Below are 18451 nucleotides of genomic sequence, written 5' to 3'. Positions count from 1 at the left end.
CGCTCAAGAGTTCTCCAAACCACCTGTAAACTCTGCTATAAGATCACGGCCTTGAAACGCTGCGCTGAAGACGTAAGCTTGGGTCATCAGAGCTTCCTCGGCTCCACTTGGATACTCTGTGCATCCAGTTACCCATACAGATTGGGTAACTTCCTCCATGGAACCCACGGCAGCTCCTTCAATCCCAAACTACTCAGCTCTCCAGTTAACCAAGATAACCTGACAATCAAGAGACCAGATAAAGCCAGGGACAACACAGACGCAGACAATGACAACACAGAACGTGGAGAAGCCAAAGTTTCCAACACAGTGAGAACACTCTGGGGGTCCTGCTGGCTGGAGCACAGAGATCTCTGGACCTGTGTCAAGTCAAAGTTGTCAGGGCACAATGTGAAGCACCACAGAGGATCCAGCCCCCTTCCAGAGTCACACTGCATCATACTATCCTGCAGTCCCAGCAAACCCAGCAACTGCTCAGTCTAATCAGTCCAAAGAGACTGCATCCAACTTTATTGCTGATCTACACCCAAAACCATCTTTGTTTACTAAGAAAAAAAGGGGAACTGGAATATTTAATTTATTCTATTTGAATTATCAGAAATAAATATTAAGAAAACTTCTTTGGACAGTTTATTAAATGTAGGTTTGTATTTTTGAGTGATCAAGGAATGATTTCCTGCTATTTCTACACAGAAGATATTCCAGCAGCTTCTCTACCTGTGCACAACGTGCCATGGCTCTGCAGAAAAACCCAGCTATGACAACCTGTAACTAGAATATAATTATGCACGTGTCTGTACAGACCTCTCTCTTACTACACAGTTTGAACTTAGAAACTCTGCACAGAATGATTTTAACCATTCAGAACATCCATTAATTCAATACAAATAAATATTTCTGATTTTTCCCCCTACAGCAGGATCATTTTTGTCCATATCAAGAAAGGCCTCGTTCTACGTGCTTCTGTACTGCTCAAATGTTGATGATGCAAAACTTGTACAAGCAAGGCAGAATAAGAAAACTGGCAGGTTGAATTCTTTCTTGTCAGTCCCAGCAGGCAAATCCATATTCCCTAGATGGCACTGCACTGCTTCCACTCTTAAAACCCCAAAAGGCAGAGACTTACAGATCAGCACAGAGCATATTTGTATTGCAAATATCTTTGATGTACTGAATTCTGTCCTTCTCTCCTCACTTGAACTCCCCATCCCCCAGTGATCCCTAATTAGTTCATTTTGTTAACACCAAACTCAGCAATTTTAGAAATCTATAAAATAGGTTATTTCAGCACCAGAAAGTTTAGACAGGAGAATCAAGACATATTTTCCACAAGTGGAAAAGGAATGGAAAGCCAAATCTTCACTTGTGATTAAATATCAAAATTTTGTTTGGATTGGGTAAGAACAAAAAAATTTAATTTTTTTCTCTCTGCATCAATCCCAGCAATCCCTTTCAAACATAAGCTTATTCAGCTTTAACTTCTCTCCAGTCCAAACTGAAACACAAGAAGTAAAAATAATAGCACTCTTGCAGCAGGAGTCAAAGTGTAAGCCTCAATTTACGTAGAGTTTATAACATTAAGAAAAAAAATCTCAGATTTCAATATACAGTTTTTCTCTAAATTGAAAATTAATGAGATGTGCAAAACATTTTCAGACATTAAGCCAATCCCAACATGACTTTTCTTTTTAAGATTAACCTGCTGCTGTACAGTCTTGAAACCAAGAATCTAAAAATATGAGACCCTAATATACAAATGGTAAGTCCTATGCAAGGACTGAAGACAAGAAAAGTATCTAATTTGTATTTATTCCCTGTTTCCAAGTATATCTTAAAACCAGCTGGAACTACGTGGCAGGAGCCTGTGCATTAACCATACGTAAGAGATTTAAGCTGTCCCCCACAGGGCTCACGTCTTTAATGCCAGAGCCAGGATGTATTTTTATTTATCATAAAACATTTTAGTAACAAGTTACATCTGCAGTGCAGAGGGAAACTTTATCTACAGTTGAAATTCTGACCTGTTGCTACCATGATATAACACCTGAACAAGGTAATTTCCTTCACAAGCAAAAATTACTATTTAAGCCTACATCACTTCTGATTTGTCTCTGCTACATAAAAGTGCTCATGATCAATCCTAGCAGTTGGTTGCATCTCTAGTTGCTTTATATACGAATTAGGATCTAGATAAAAACAACACCAAAGCCACAAGACAGACATCTCCCATGGACCACTACAAGTCCCTCAGTGCCACCCCAGTGCGAGTCACCCACCTGGCATCAAGGATGGTGCGTGTGAAATAGCGAAGGTACTTGAAAATAGACATTGAATCTTCCAGCTTTAAGATTTCCTCTTCTTTGTACTTAAACAGTGCCAGGGCAAATCGGAATATTACCTGATCAAAATACATATAATATTTGGTACTTTGTAAGTACAGAATACACAGTCTCATAACCATCTTTATAAAGCCCCAGCAAGAGTTCCTCATGCACAGGCTGCACTTAAGCCCTTCAGTCACAACTCTCTCTACCTCCCTTCCCTGCCCCAGCCCCTATTTCCAAAAGCTGGAAAATGTTTTGAATGGTTATGCACGGTTCCTCCCTTGTTTTTTTCCTAGATGTCATTTTAACTAACAGGAGTTTTGCAAAGCAACCTTCTTTCAGCCCCGCACTCAGTCACACCACAGTACTTTGTTATCAGGTAACAAATGAACAAACTCAGCCCATTAGGTTCACCTTTGGTCCCTCATAGAGGAAGGAGTCCCAGATTTTGAAAAGGATGTCACTAACCACGCTGTCCACAAAAACCACAAGAAACCAGTTGAAAGTGATGAGAGTATAATCAACTTTATATTGTTCAAAATGAGCATGTAGTCGTGGAAGCTTCTCACTCAATAAGTCCTTAAACACTCGCTGATCAACCTAAAGAGATGACAAATAGAGTGTTATTGTTCCAATTTTCCAGCACATCATCCAGAGCAAGGCTGTTACCAATCTCTAAGTGCAAGTTTTTCCAGGGGTAACCAGGAAACCCAGCATTGTCTACCTCACACTTCCAAGCTAGACCCACCCAAAGCACACACAGCCACCTCACTGCAGATTGCCCCCGTCTGCTTCTCAACCCAGCCCCAGTCTCACACGGCTCCTTCAACACAGGTGGGGTGTGTCTAGTTCTGGTACCAGGGCTGCACTGGTGCAGGAGCACTTGGATGGAGAAGGCAGCCTGGACCAGAGCATCACCTGGAAGCAGGAATGCTACAGTGGCTACTGCCCATAGCATTGCAAATGCCTTCTCACCACCCTCCCCCAGAGCCCTGCACCACCATTCCCCCAAATGTGAGGAAAGGAACCCTAATACAGCTCAGGGTTGTGAAGCTATCAATGAGAAGGGGGGTTAAGGACTCCAAGCAGGACACTGAACAACTATCTCACTGTTAGAGTCCTTGTCCTAACAAGGGTCCTTGTGTTTGGAACCCACCCGTCAACTCCACTCCCATCCCCTTCCAAAGAGGCCTGTCAGATAGTTGCAGAGGAAAACTGTTGACTGGCTGCAGTTTACAGGACCAGACTTTATCCCAGCAGAGCACATACCTGGGATCCCAGCAGTGTCTTAGTATAATAATCACGAGGCATGAAAACTTCCACTATTGTTACTAGACACCAAAAAGCATCTTCCTGTTCCAAGTACAGAAGTGCAATTGCTACCAACCTGAAAACAGGGTTTATTTGGAGGAGAAGGTTATTAAAGATACAAACTATAGTAACAACCATTACAGTAAAGTATTTTTTCTGTTCAGCAGAGATAAATGTATTTACAGCAGAGCACTGAACAGCAAAACTTGATGAAGTTTAAGATGGGGCAAAGCCATGCCTTCTCAGCCACACCAAGTATTTGTATTCAGCTAAATAATAAAACAGAAAAAGGCAAAAACTTGCCTTTCTTGAAGTGTTGGTGTTGCCAATTTTAAGAGCTCTCTAAACACAGAGTCTAGTTTAGAAAGGAGATGTTTATCCTACAGGTGTAGGGTGTTAGGTGGAGGTTTCCACATTACTACTACTGCTACCACCACCACCTCACTACCTCTACTACATGACTCACTGCTTCTACTCTGCTACTTCTTCAGTGCTCTTTCAAAAGACAAAGCTGCTCTAAGTTCAAAAGCCTATGCTAGTACATAAAATAGTGCACAAGTGGACATCTATAGTATTACATGACGGGGATGAGACAGGGTGTTAGACCAACACACCTGCTTCAAGCAGCACCTTCGTTTACTACAGATCTCCAAGTAGCAAAGCTATTCTGGCAAAGGCCAACTGCAAAGAATCAGAATTTTTCTTAGCATCGTAACACAAGAAGCCCGTTTAAATTCTGCAGTTCTGATTGAAGACATCAGTGGAAAATGCTGAAATGTGTTGCCTTAACAATATGAAAAAGGATTTCAAGCATTTTTTTCTGCTTGCTTTAAAAGAAGAAAATACTAACAAATTCTTGCTCAAAAAAGCCACACAATCCCCCACAACTGACATGAAGTCAAAACTACATTTGAGTAGCTCATTTCTTAAGAGTTAATTCCAGTTCCAGTTTTGATGCCAAGTTGATTTTACAAAATTTATTATCCAGGTCAACTGCTTTTTTCATTGGTTTAAAAATGTGATAGTTATTTGTTTATTATAAATTATGAGCATACAACCCATAAGGCAAACTGTTGTTCGAAACCATGTTGCTCTACACGGGATTTGAAAGGCTCACTAAGTGTTTCACTGCACAGTTATTAACCAAGATAAGCAAAATCTTACCTGTTGAGCCCTTGGCAATATCCTATATCAGGATTTCTCCAGGAAAATGCCAGCAGCACATTTCGCAGCTTCTGGATCCCTTCAGACGTTGGGGAGGAGTAATGTTTGTTGTTTGGCAAAGTCCTCAAGAGATCCAGCTCAATCTGTTTAGATGCGGGATTTGGTTTTTCCAGAGCTTTTTGAAGCAAGATTTGGAAGTAGCCAGGTACTGCGCTGTCCTTGAACTTTTTAACATGGAGACTGACACACCACTTCCACACCTTGGAGCGGTGCTCATGCGGAATTCCAGAGCGAATAAGGTTCTTCAGTTCCACACAGCGCATCATCTCTCTATTCATTGTGCTTGCAAGATAGTTTTCCCATTTCACTCCTGTGGAGATCTCTCGATTTTCACTGAGTGAAAGTGATCTCAAGTCCAAAGCTCGTGATTTTGCAACTAGTTTCTCCTCCTCGTCATCCTCTGGGATAGTCCGGAAGCCATAAATATCATATTCACTGTAATGGAGAGGAAGAAAAAAGGTTTTAAAAATACGTTCAGTAGCCCCGAAGCTCTCAAGTTCCCACCATAAAGTTACTTCAAAGCCACTCTCCATAGCTCTCAAGTTCTTCTTATTAAACATTCTTCTGAAGCATATTCTTTATTTAACAATTACTTGTACAATTCCATATACAAAAAGACTTGGTGCCCGTGTTCCTGTATGTATTACTACACAAATAAAGCAATTTATTTAACATCATGGTTGAGTTGGAATGTACCCATCTCCTCAGCAGCTCACCTTCAGCAGCAGTCAGGCAATACCTTTGTCTAAGTTTGATATAGCATCTCAATTAATGAATCAATGTGCCAGTGAAACTTCCCAGTGGGACCATTTCTCAGACTCCCTGGCAGCCACACTCCCAACAGAGACTGTCACTGCTGGGGCCCCGAGAGTCCCCGCTCAGCTCCTGCACACCCCACACTCAACAGCCAGGCCAGGTTTCCTCACAGCTTCCACCCTGTGGCAGAGTCTCAGGCTCCATAAAACACTTTATTCAAGGCACACAGACACAGCCCGGGCTGTGTCACGGTGCCACGAAGTGCCCTCAACAAAGGAACCCCGAGGCTTTTGGCCCCTCACAGTCCAAGTCTTCACAGCCCTCCTCCTCCTGAGTCCTCGCGGGGTCTCCCAGTGTCCCCACCTGGCTGGTGCCACCAGGCCTCGTGGCCTCTCATCTTCCAGATTAGACCACCCAGAGCTCAATCTGCATCTCGACCTGGACCAGATGTCTTCCCCAAGACAATGTTTTTATAGAGCTAAAAGGATTTCATGACCATTCCCTCATTAGTGAAGGGAAATACAATAAATAACCCAAACCTGCAAATACATTCTCACTGTCTGTTGTCCAGTGTTATAACAGAGTCCACTGGCCAAGACACACATACACTTAATTTAACAGGACCAAACTACCTGACCAGGTGGGGCTTGAAAAATGCTTGTTCTGGTTGTTCATTAGGTTCTGCTTTCAAGGCATCTTCCAGTAACTGTGTGATAACCTCACGAGCAGGGCTTTGATCCTCAGAACAAACAGGAGTTTTCATTTCTTGAAGCAAGATCAAGTATTTACTTTCAATCTGGCAGAGTTTGGCTTCTAAGCTGGTATACTGCAGAAAACAACACACGGCACAAATCTTCAGACACTTACTTTGTACTACACTTCTTTTAAAACCTGGCACAATGCTATTCTCTTGGTTTATGCTGCAAGTCAAGAACAGCCAGCTTAACTTTGCCATTTTTGTAACACCGGGAAACATAAGGCAGCATAGTAGACCAGATGTTTTCCACCACATGTATTTTTGCATATGGAAATTCTGAACAAACCTTAATTATCACTGCATTGTATCAAATACCTTAAAAGAACAAAATGGTTACATTGTAGCAGCTTTAGTCTGTGCATGTTTGAACAAGGACAACTCAAGTGGCATATGAGTCAGGTAATAGCATGTAACAATTGTAAGCACACACCTCTGTGCCAAAAATACAGCATTTAAGCCTGGCCACTGAGTGCATGGCTTCCAAACAACTAAAAGCAAAGCCTGCCGAACCAGCTACAGGGATCTAACCTCAGTTACAGATGAGTGCATTTTCCCTAACCCCAAGCACTGGAAATCTTTATTATTTACCTGCAACATCTCTACACTCAAATTCATCCAGACAGAAATGACATTCACCATACCACAGTCATCCTTTGTGCTCAGGAGAAAGCTCGACAGTGACCTATCAAATCCTTACACATCATGTCACTGAGCTTTAAAACAAAATCATTGCAGCCTTAATTCCAAGGAAACAATGTTTTCAGACATGTACGTGCCTTTGTTCATAAGTTATCAAAATGTTCCACTGGGTGACACAATTTTAAAAGCAATTACTTCTTTCAAGAACCCATTCAGAAAGATTGGTCTGTAAGGACTGAGAGAGTATTTTTTTAAAGCTATCATATTTAATACATTTAAATGGTTCCTTTTCCTGGATAGATTTATGGCTAAAGTATGGAAAACTGCTTTAGACATTGCCAAGTGAGAACATCCTGACCTTTGCCTGCCATTCTCGCTCTCTTGCTTCTGCATTTCTTCGTAGAGTAGAAAGTTCTAAAATCTCCTTATTTAAAAATTTATTCTGGGTCTTATAGCCCTGAAGATTGTCCTGTTGATAAAAAAAAACAAAGTGGATTATGCCTGTCATATAAAGATCACCTTAGAGCATAGAAACAGCAGCTAATAGTAGAATTTTAATTAACAATATCAGGCGCAAATCAAATATTATTTTTGGACTTCATGTAAATGAAATGCACATGCCAAATATGAGCACAGGGTGGTGCTGTGCCTCACCTGCATCCCTCCCAGCGCTCCACCACCTGCAGAAGGCAGCTGGCTGCTGTCAGGGGACAGGCAGGGACAATAGGCACATGCAGGCTGAGCCCATCCCAGAGGCCACAGCAACACAAAAAAGGGGGGATGAACGCCCCTTGGGTTTTCCCCACCCTCACCAGCCCTCATTAACAGTACAAGTTTCATGTCTGCCTCCTAGAAAGATAAATCCTTAGCGATGACCTTCCCTGCCTAATCCACTCAGATCCTGGCTACAAACACTGCCTCTAAAGCTGAGCCTGTGGGATGAGGCTGGTACCCTCCCAGCAGCCACAGGACTCTCACACTCCCCAGCATCCACGAGCTCTGACTGCTTGCTGCCAAGACCACTGACTTCTAGTTTCAACTTCATTTACTAATACTTACCAGGCTCCCATACAAGAAAGAAAATTATATATGTTTCAGGATATTTTAAACAGCTTATTTATATTCCAAATTCTTTGGAATGTTAATCAATTTGAAATACAACATTTACCCAAAGGCAAGAAAGCCTTTTTAGAGCAAAGTGGAAAACTTCAGTAACTCGGCTAAGACCTTGTGACACATTCAGAGAGGTATGTTACAGAATAAAAATAAAGTGTTAGGAGGAGCTGTAGCAGCTTAGTAAAACAGGTTCTTATATGCCTCCCTCTTTTTTTGTCTCCTCAGAGCTTGCCTTTGCTTTTCTACATGCTCTTTGTTGCCTCACTTTTGATATTTAAAATTAAAAAAAACCAAAGCAAGCTTTCTGTTTGTATTCTCCATGCTTGTATTTTCCTCTTACCCTTAATCCTCCCTGCTCCTTCCATTATTTCTTACATCTCTTCTGCTCCACATCAATGATTAATTTACTGAAAGTATAGCCCTGCACTAGAGAAAGCCCAAAGGAAGGAGGTTCTGGTTAGATTGTCACATAACAGCTCCAAGTGGAGGTTCCAAGCAGAGAAAGCCTCTGCTGATGAGTGTCCTAGGGAACTGCTGTAGTGATCCCAAACAGTACAGCAGACTAAAAAGTACTTTCAGAGAGAGAAGAAATTCCCCTATGCATCAAGACAGAGACAGTGCTCTTACTTTTAGTCTGTCCAGTTCCTGTAGCTCTTTATTAGTACAGGTGGCCGTGGGGGAATTTATTGCTCCACTTTGAGAGGATGTGCTGTCCTCACATTCGCTGAGTTGACGAGAGAGTTTCATGATGACTTCATCTTTAGCTTGAATAGTTTCCATCAACATTCCCAGCCGTTCATTGAGCTCTCCAACTTTACACTTCAGATTCTTGACTTCCTGCTGGAGACTATCTTTTTCCAGATTTAACTTCTCAAGTTGATTATTGAGGCCCAAAATTTGGTCATCTTTTTGGTGCAGCAGCTCTAATGTATCTTTGGGAACCCCCTCACAAAGGTGGCTTGCAAAGTATTTATCATATTGGGAAGATCGGACCGTTTGCTGCAGAAGTCGAACGAGTTCCTGAGAATTAAAAAACAACAGCAAAAAAAACCCAATGAAATTTTAAGTTTCTAAATTTCATAGCTTAGAAATCTAACGTCAAGCAAAATAAAGTTTCTGCAATGGGTTAAGACCTCATGCTGGTGTTTTAAAGGGAAAAGAAAACACTTTATGACATGATTTCTAGCAGGCTAACACCGTACAATGACTGGCCTACATAGATGGCTTCAGCGTCCTTCACTGAGCTAAGGATCCTGCCTGAGATGGCTACAAGAGGTTAAGGAAAAGGAGTGGACAGCTGAGGCCCAGCAGTTACTTGGAAGCTGAAAAAAGCCTTGCTTGCAAGAAAGGCATCCTGTTGTAAGGTGAACAGGAAGAGGCTCAAGCCCAAAAAGTTGACAGGAAATCGTTACAGAACGGAAAAAGCAAAGGTAACTAAGAGCTCTCTTCTCTAACGGATGTGGAGAAAATAAAAGGAGGTAAAAAACAAATGCTGCTTTGTCAAAGAGGAAGTCTATGAAAGGCTGTTTAGAAAATCTTGCCACAGAAATGACCACCTAAGACACCGTTTTTCTCATTATTAAAACAGAAGCAGCTGTGAATGCAGCGTTGCACTAGACCAATGAGATTTCCCACAGCAGCAGGTTCAGAAGCTCAAATGCACTCCTAGGAAAGATAATGCCTAAAATGAGTAGAAGTATGGGGCTCAGACTCCTTCTTTGCTTTCCCTTTGATCACCTCACACAAAGGAAAATACAAATGGCAGAAGCAGCAGCTCCATGTAAGATCTAAAACATTTTTCTTCTTAAAGTGAGTAGAAGTTATTTTAGATAAAACTAAGGTATTGAATAAATTGGAGTTATGAGGGCACACAAGCATGACAACCATGCGAGTGCAGTCTATATACACACGTTATGGTTAGGCCTATCTTACAAAACCCCTCCTGAGGAGAGAAAGAAGACGGGTCTATTTCCCACCCACTGCACTAGCACTGAAAGCATCAAAAGACAAACAAAGAGAATCTGAAAGGAGAAGTTCCCAAGATATTTTATGTACATAAGGAAAAAGAAGCTATGACTATTAGCCAGGATCCTGGCAGACAACAAACAAGTTAACTTCAGAGAACAAGGAAGACAGATAAACCAATCCAATGAACAGCATGCAAATGGAAGTTTTATTCAGGGCTCTTATCTTCAATAGATGTAAAAGATGGTCCTTCTTGTTTCAAGACTTTTTGTACACAAAAGTTTGTTTAGAACCATCATTTTATAACAACCAACCAGGTCTTAACACAATGAGATGGCCAGAAAGGTTGAACTCACAATGACCTGCCAGACCCATTGGCTTTTGTGCACTTTGCCTGAAGGTTTAATTACCTTTTGGCTCAAAAGATCTTTCTTCAGCTTCTCCAACTCTTCCTGCTGGCTTTGATACTTCAGTTGCAGTTCAGAGACCAGTCTGTTGCCATTGCCAGAGCTCCACTCTGTTGGGGAAGAGTCGCTGCTGTTGCGGTTTTTGCTTGATCCAATCATATCTTTCAACGGACGCCTTGCTTTGTGTGGAATGCGGCCAAAATCAAACGGAAAAGCTGAACTAGTCAGTCCTGCATAAAACAATTTCTTCTAGTTCGGTTCACTTAGTAAAAAGGCATTTCAAAGCATTCAGATTTCCTTAAAAAATATACTCATTAACACCAGACTTTGAGCAGCTTTCAAACTACTCAATACAATAGTGTTAAACATGCCTCATTTTCCAAGTTGCTTCCTTTGGTGGGGAAAAAAAAGCTCAAAAATATTCTCCCCTCCCAGATAAAAGACTTGGCTCATAAATTAACACTTTTCATATAAGACATGAAGAGAATTTTACAATTCATTACAAAAAATAAAAGGTATCCGTAACTATGACAAAGTAAACTTTGTTTCAAATAATCAGAGCAAAACCATCTCTGATACCACAGCCTATTGCTCCTGTAAGAGGATCCAATGTAAGGTTTCACCTCCATGTCCAGGAAATTTTTTAACAGATTAAAATCACTTGGATGTCACCTAAGGTGCTCTTCAAGAGATGTAAAAACATCTTGACAAAGTTATCCCAGACACTGGTCGAATCTGAGAAGCAGTTACAATACACAGATGAGCTGCTGCCTCATGTCCATCCCTGCTTCTGCCCCATTTCAGAAGCAAGCCAAGGTAACAGGCACACAGACAGAGTCTCAAGGCTCCAGTGGGTGACACTCAAGTGAGTAATGACAGACATCAGCATTTCCCTTTGCCTTGTTACTTTGCAACTCATGTGACAAAACGAACCAGTAGCACGCTCAGGAAACCCAAACCAGTGGATAACAAGGCTTTGTTGTATTTGAATGGCAGAGGACCCCAAACACATCCTAAGAAATTGTTTTTTTAAAAAACAGCTTACAGAGCTCTGGATGTGGTTTGTGAAGAAAAAGAGAAGCTTCCACTTATCTCCTAGAGACAGACATAACAAGGTACTATAGGATAAACAAGGTAAGGCATATGATCCCTTTCCTTCCTCCACTTCTACCTTTACTTCCTTCTGCCAGGTGTTTCCTTTTTTCCTCCAGAGCCATTGAGTCCTCCAAGTCTTTTGGGGTTGGATCCAGCAATTCCCACTCCTCAGAGGTATAAAATACACTTCTGCGATTGTCGTTACTTCCTTTTCTTAAGGAGGACATGGAATTTCTGTGAAAAAGGCAGCAGGAAAAAGTGACAAGCATTTCTCCATTTTGCATTATTTTTATAAGGGGCTTTTCACAGTTCAAACAGTGCAAACTAAAAATAACTTACAAACACAGACAGAATCAATACCAAATAAAAGCTCAAAGAAAATAAAACATATGCTACCAAACAGCACTTGCAATCAACAGCTAAATTCTAAGAACAGAAGAATTATTTTACTTTAATACCACAGTCTTTTGCATCCTCCTGTTTTAGCTTTGTTTTTGCAGCAGGCAAGTACAAAACAAAGTTAGGATTTACAAGCAGCATCTCTTTATTGATCAGCTGTAGTTTAGAATTTTAGGGTAACTGCCAAGCATTAAACTGAACGGCATGCAGTCAAAACACGTGTACATTATAGCTCCATACTGGGGATTAACAGAAAACTTGGGATCATCCAAGAGACCTGCTGCAGCTGAAATGCTGATGACAAGACTCCTTTGCAGTTTTTCTTTTCTACGGTGGAACATGGCCAACTATCTGCAAGAACATTTCAGGGGCAGCCTCTGAATTCCAGCCAGATAATTCCATAGGAGAACAATACATTTCTCAGCAGGATGAGATTACCTGACCCAGCTCCCCCACAACCATCATGCACTCAGGAAATGGCCACTCTTACATCCATGAGTATTAACACAGCTGCCTTTGTTCAACTGCATAAGAACATTCCAAATCAACCCATAGGAACCAGTTTAATACTTTAGGCATAAAACTGGAAGTATATTTAGTATCTCAGCATTTTCCACATAGCCTGTACAAGCTCCCTAAGATGCTTTCACTCAATCATCCACATTCTCTCTTCAAAACTTAAGCAGAAAATAACCTGTATTACACTTTCAAGGTCACTTGATCATCCAAGCCAGTCTTTCAGCTTCACAAGCTTATCAACATGAACTCTAAGTCAATTATTAAGTAGTGCACAACTTTTATAATCTGATTAATTGATAAATATTTACAATTTTAAAATAATCCTAATGGTTATTAATAAAACTATTTCAGCAATCAATTTACAAGCTTGGCAAAGACTCATTTATGCTACAGATTTCATTTTCTTCCAGAAAGAATCATAATTCCTGTTGGGGGCAAGAAGCCTAATTTCTTTGTTCAGACGTTCCACACAAATTAAGTAGATCAAATTGAGCGATGATGGATTGGACACCCAATCTCAGTGAGTGTCTCAGGAAGGGCTCCCTGGCATCTCTACACCACTTCTCCAGATGGTGGCTGATCTCCTACCAGGCAACTCCAAACTCCACTTTCTCTCTTCTGTTCTCTGTGCCTGTTCTGCACTCACTCAGCCTCAACATTTAAAAGCCTGAACACCACCTTCTAACGCTCGGAAGAACCACAAAGAACAAGTGACTTCCAGAAAAGCTTCTTTAAAGGACTGCTGTTAAGCCCATGAAAAATCATAGACGATGCTGAGTTTTGTAAAGCTTTTGCACAGGTTTGTTCAGGGCACTCAAGCAGCAGTCCTCCATTGCTTTCTATTAGATTAAAATAAGATGAAAGATTAAATAGATGCATTTGAAAACAGCATTTATTTCCCTACGTACAATTGGACAACTTACACAGGAGCCAATCATATGATCCAATGAGTCTCTATTTTAAAATGTTTGGGGGTTAAGTTTTGTTTTTATGGTTATATAACTGGAGGTTACGGTGATTCAGTAGGCTTCCAAATCTACATCCTGCATAAATAAGTAGGTGAAAGCAAGAAAATTAAAAAAAAAAAATCAAACCTAAATGTCTGTATATATCAAAGTATTTGATAGTGTATTTTTAAAAGTAGAGAAGTGCATTTCAATTTTAATTACTGTTAATATATATACTCCTTAACTCCAAAACCTATTTTTCTTTTTTTCCCCCCATTATTAGATCACACCTGCTACCTGGGATGCAAATACAGCTATTATAGCAACATCTTCTCTGTCAGACACATTTACACACACTAAATGTGTGTAAATGTGTTCAGGAGGAAGGACAAAGGCTTTTACTGAGACATCTACACACCTTAATACAAATTCATAAATATAAAACAAAAATGTGCTCACAGCAAGAGAGGAAACTCTGCAGTTTTAGACACACTTTGATCCATCCTCTAACACTGGGGCTGTAACTAATCACACTCCAGTAGAACACTGGATAAGGCACACATATTCCAAAGGCTGCCAGATCTTCCCCCATCCCAAATGGCACAGAGCTGCTGGAGAAGGGAGGAAAACAACCAACCACAATACTAGGGGGAAAAAAACCAAAACAACTCACAGCCAAAACCAACACCATGTGGTAACCTCTCAGATCTCTGCACTAAACCAGACAGCTTTAAAGGGGATCTGTTTAACTTCGCACTGCTGATGAAAATGAACATTTTCCTCCTGGCTCAAGAAGGACAAGCTTTACATGCTGTAGCTTTTTTAACCAAAGCTACAGCTCTGCTTTGTGAGCTGCTCTGCAGCACTGTGACATGCTTTAAGCAGAAGTAGAAAATTCATCTATGTGGGCAAAGCAAACCACAAAATTCTTGAGAAAGAAACCCAGCAGGAGAGCTGAAAACCAATGGGACTGCTTTCCTTAAAGCAATTAATACTAAAGAGTAAATTCATTGTGAGTGAGGGGTTTTGATATTGTAGAGAAGGGGTCTGCCACATTTTTGCTCAGGAATTTGAACTACATCCACTTCAAATCTGTGCCCGCTTCAAATGTGTTTTCATTTCTTTTAAGAAGAAAACAAAAAACAAGGATTTATATTGGATTGATTTTCATCACCAAAAATAGTTCCTATGCACTGAGTACTATGACTGGATAATGCTGGGAACTGACAGCTCCATGAAAAAGCAGCAGTGGCTGAGAATACAACGCAGCCTCAACAACCACTGGGGTTCAGAGAGCAAAGCCATCACTGGAAGTGCTGTGCAAGACTTTACGGCTATCAGTGATGCTACACAATACTGGTCCCTTAAACCTACAAACAGTAAACAGAGTAAAGGATCTGTTTACTTGAAGAGATACAACAAACAAACCCATCCCATCACCTCCCATCATTCTAAGAAGCTCCACTGACCACATGCCGATGTAGAAAATAGTCTTGGTCAGGAACTACCAATCTCATGGTAACTCTGTGTCCCAGGTTCACAACTTACTTGATCTCAGTACTCCATTGTTTAAGGGAGAAATTGATGGCACTTGCTTGGACTGGTGCAGGCTGGGAAGCTGCTTGTTCCCCCACTAGGTCCGTAGGAGAAGTCTCCACAGCTAGAATATTTCTAGCTCTCTCTGCTGAAGCATTCTGACTTAGGATACTCAAATCTACATTAAAAGGGAAAAAAAAAAGAGAGAGAAAAAAAATAAACATAACCTCCAATAAGTAAAAGAATATTGGCTATGTGAAGTCATAGACTGCTAAGTCTGCTAGTGACATTGTTCAGGGCTTATTTTAAATTGCTAAAACCGAAAAACTTTATAAAACATTCAGTTCAAATGAATCTTATAAATCACAAACTTCTCAGTGAGATCTCACTGCAGCCACATATTTTTGATAACAGACAGGACCTGTGTGATGCTTACAAAGCATTATTTCATGAGTGATTGACAAAATAGCCAATCAGAACTAAGTCCAGAACAGTGTCACAAAAACACTGACCCAGCTTTCAGGGTGTGCTTCATCCTGTAAGTATTCACCCTAAAAGTGACACTGCTGCTGCAAGTCAGTGACCTTCACAGCCCTGAGGCAGTCCTGTGCCAGGCCAGGCTGGGCACGGCCAGAACCAAGAACGCTGGCACAGCTCTGCAGAACATCAGACACTTCCTGCACCAGTGAGGATTCCTGAACGCAGCTCCTCCTCCACCCACCCCAGCCAAATCTCCTGGGCACTGAAGCAAGTGGGGAGCCCATGGTCAGGCCATGCAGAGCTGCAGTACAATCCTGCACACCCCACGGGCTCCCAGTGGCTCCAGGAACTGGCCCAGCCCTGAGCTACAGCTCACAACAGCCAGAGGAGCCAGGCTGACCCAACCAGCACAGCAGGGCTCCAACACATCACCCTGGCAAACACAGACTGCACAGCCTGCAGTGGCTGTGCTACCTCCGTGTTTCTATCAGTCTGGAGAGCTGCTTCCTCCTTCCAGCAGGCAGAGGGAGTAAAAAATCCAGAATATGCTATGAATAGCAAAAAGCATTAGAGAGAAGCATAAAGTGGTTTACAGCCTTCTAGAAACCCTCTGAAAAGGCAAGTTAAAGAAACCCAAATGCAATTTTCAGATTCTGGATATAATTCATAAAGTACTGAAGTGGATTAAAGATTTTTTGACAACACTCTCAGATTTGATTCAACATTTATATTAGAAAGTAACATATGGGATGGGCTCTGACTTAAATAAAACCCCAGGAAATGATGATACCCTCTTTTTATCACTGGTGAGTCTTTCAGCCTTTGCTGTGACAATTGCTTGGCACCAGCAGTGAGACCATCTTTAAGCAAACTGTACCCTCCAATTACTCAGCAGAGGGTTACTTTTACCAAGTATCAAAGATTAGAAGTAGAAAGAACATTCTGTGATAAAGAATATGAAATATTAAAGATCCCTGACACTAGGAATCTCTCAAACCCTTGAAAAAGGATATCTGACACAGAAATGTATCATATCATGTTTCAAACAGAGGTACAAGTTACACTGCCTTGATTTTTATAAACAGATACTTCAGAGCCTTATCAACCAAAGGGAACTCCAAGTTCTTTTGTACTGTGGCTGTTTGAACTAAGCACATTTCAGCTTAAATAGCTTAGATAAAAATAAACATGGGATTATATTTACTGTCTAATGAAGAGGAAAGACAATAAGTAGGTTTTAACTACAAAATAATAATTAAAACCAAAACCAAACCCAACCCGCCCCCCACCCCCCCCAGAAAACCCAAACATCCCAAAGGAAAAAAAAAAAACAACCCACAACACACAGACAAAAAATTTATGGATACTCAAAGCCAGGGTGGAATACTAACATTCTGCCTTTACACTTACAGCTTGTTTCATTTTCTACCTGTTTGATTCTGCTAAGTCCTTCTAGAGGATGGTCCAGGTAAAGGAATTGCTCAAGAGCTGAATTCCCAACAAATGCACTTCCCCTCCCAGACAAGCCAAGTGTCTGAATGTGGCACCCTGAGGTTGCTCACTGGACACCATCCCTGCCCACACCAGCCAGGAGCTTTGTTAGAGGCACGGACTGCACAGCACACAAAGCACAGCAAATGACAGTGGCTGCTCGTGCAACCTCCAAGTAAAAAAAATAATAATCTTGTTTTGGAACTTATTTCAAAACACAAAAATCTTATAAATACATGGCATTGCATGTTTTATTAACACAAATTAAGAACTGAAATCATAGAGACTACATTAACATTTAAACAATTTCAAGAAAAAAATAATAATCCCATATGATATATAGAATAAATAATTTATTTGACTTCCATGGTAGTAAGGTACCTCCATGACAAATCCTACAGTGTAATTATTGTTAATATTCAATTTCCCACATCCCATTCTGAAAAATACTTTGAAGTATTTTTCACTATGTTGAATGTTCTTAAAAACCTTTCAAGGCTGATCCACAAAGCAGTATCTAGCTCCATGCATGCCCCAATTAGTCCAGATTTCTGAAGAGGGTGGGGAGAGGACAGGGCAGGACTGACAGGCAAGGCTGCAGTAAGCAGTTCTGGGTTTGGACTGAACGCAGACTACTTCCCCATTTCAAACATTAGAGATAGCATCTGTACTTGAGCACTAGCAAAATAAACCCATTTCTATGCTCCGGTATAAAGCACAACACTGCATGCACATTCAAGTCTTCAAAAAGAAAAAAAAAAGCCACAAGACACACATCTTGGAACTCAACATGAAAGCAGAGCCTTACAGAATCCCGTAACTCTAGAAGAAACTGCTGGAGTACTTGATTAAAAAGCAGGAACAAGCATCAATCATTCCGGCTATTTGCATTTTCCCCAAAAGGAATCCCTACTTAAATACTTCAGTTGATGATAAGAGTTCTCATTGTGATTTGTCCTAGAAAATGAGATACTCTAGATGCAGCTCCAAATTCTACATCATGCAGTTTAACTGCAGGCTACCCCTGAAAGGGATGGGCCTACTCAGCCCGTGCATGTTATGTTGACATTCCTTGTCCTGGATATAACAACAACAGTAATTTAAATTTAAAAATAAAAAAATCACATGAAGAGGTTCAGCTGGCTCATCCAGAAAGCCCCAAATGACTTACAGAAAAATACCAGATCAGTGATGAAACGATTGGATGTGATGCAAAACAGGTGTGAGGGAACAGCACCTGCACACACTGCAGTCACAGAGGCTCGCTTCACATTGTACCCAAGCTCTGAGGGAAGTAGCACAAAAAAGAACAGATTCTGTGGCCAAGTTACATATTACAGTTGATATGATCCAACACTCTGCTGCCAAGAGGGCAGGCCTGTCTGCTGCTTTACTCTGCCTTCCTGTATTTGGTCGCTGTGCCTTGTTCCCTCCTGCCCACCAGCTGTGCAATCACCTGATTGCACACTGAACATATTCCACTCA

At 41.0% G+C, this 18451-nt stretch overlaps 1 protein-coding gene across 3 annotated transcripts in view; it reads right to left on the bottom strand.

The window, feature by feature from the left end:
- TBC1D2B (TBC1 domain family member 2B) overlaps positions 1 to 18451 on the bottom strand; it is a 32195-nt gene that overhangs the window by 4173 nt on the left and 9571 nt on the right. For 2 of the 3 annotated variants that reach the window (XM_038147626.1, XM_038147624.1), the window contains exons 3-12: positions 15008 to 15173; positions 11671 to 11828; positions 10503 to 10729; positions 8755 to 9147; positions 7370 to 7480; positions 6248 to 6441; positions 4800 to 5294; positions 3594 to 3711; positions 2739 to 2924; positions 2277 to 2398 (exon numbers count right to left, since the gene is read on the bottom strand). In XM_038147626.1, coding sequence (XP_038003554.1) covers positions 2277 to 2398; positions 2739 to 2924; positions 3594 to 3711; positions 4800 to 5294; positions 6248 to 6441; positions 7370 to 7480; positions 8755 to 9147; positions 10503 to 10729; positions 11671 to 11828; positions 15008 to 15173 — 2170 coding nt within the window. The remainder of the gene's footprint in view (positions 1 to 2276; positions 2399 to 2738; positions 2925 to 3593; positions 3712 to 4799; positions 5295 to 6247; positions 6442 to 7369; positions 7481 to 8754; positions 9148 to 10502; positions 10730 to 11670; positions 11829 to 15007; positions 15174 to 18451) is intronic. The other variant, XM_038147625.1, reaches the window with a different exon arrangement.

Source organism: Motacilla alba, chromosome 10 (genome assembly GCF_015832195.1).
Source record: "Motacilla alba alba isolate MOTALB_02 chromosome 10, Motacilla_alba_V1.0_pri, whole genome shotgun sequence".
Lineage (NCBI taxonomy): Eukaryota > Metazoa > Chordata > Aves > Passeriformes > Motacillidae > Motacilla > Motacilla alba.
The sequence above is the reverse complement of the archived record's forward strand: the minus strand, read 5'-3'. Positions and strand labels throughout refer to the sequence as shown.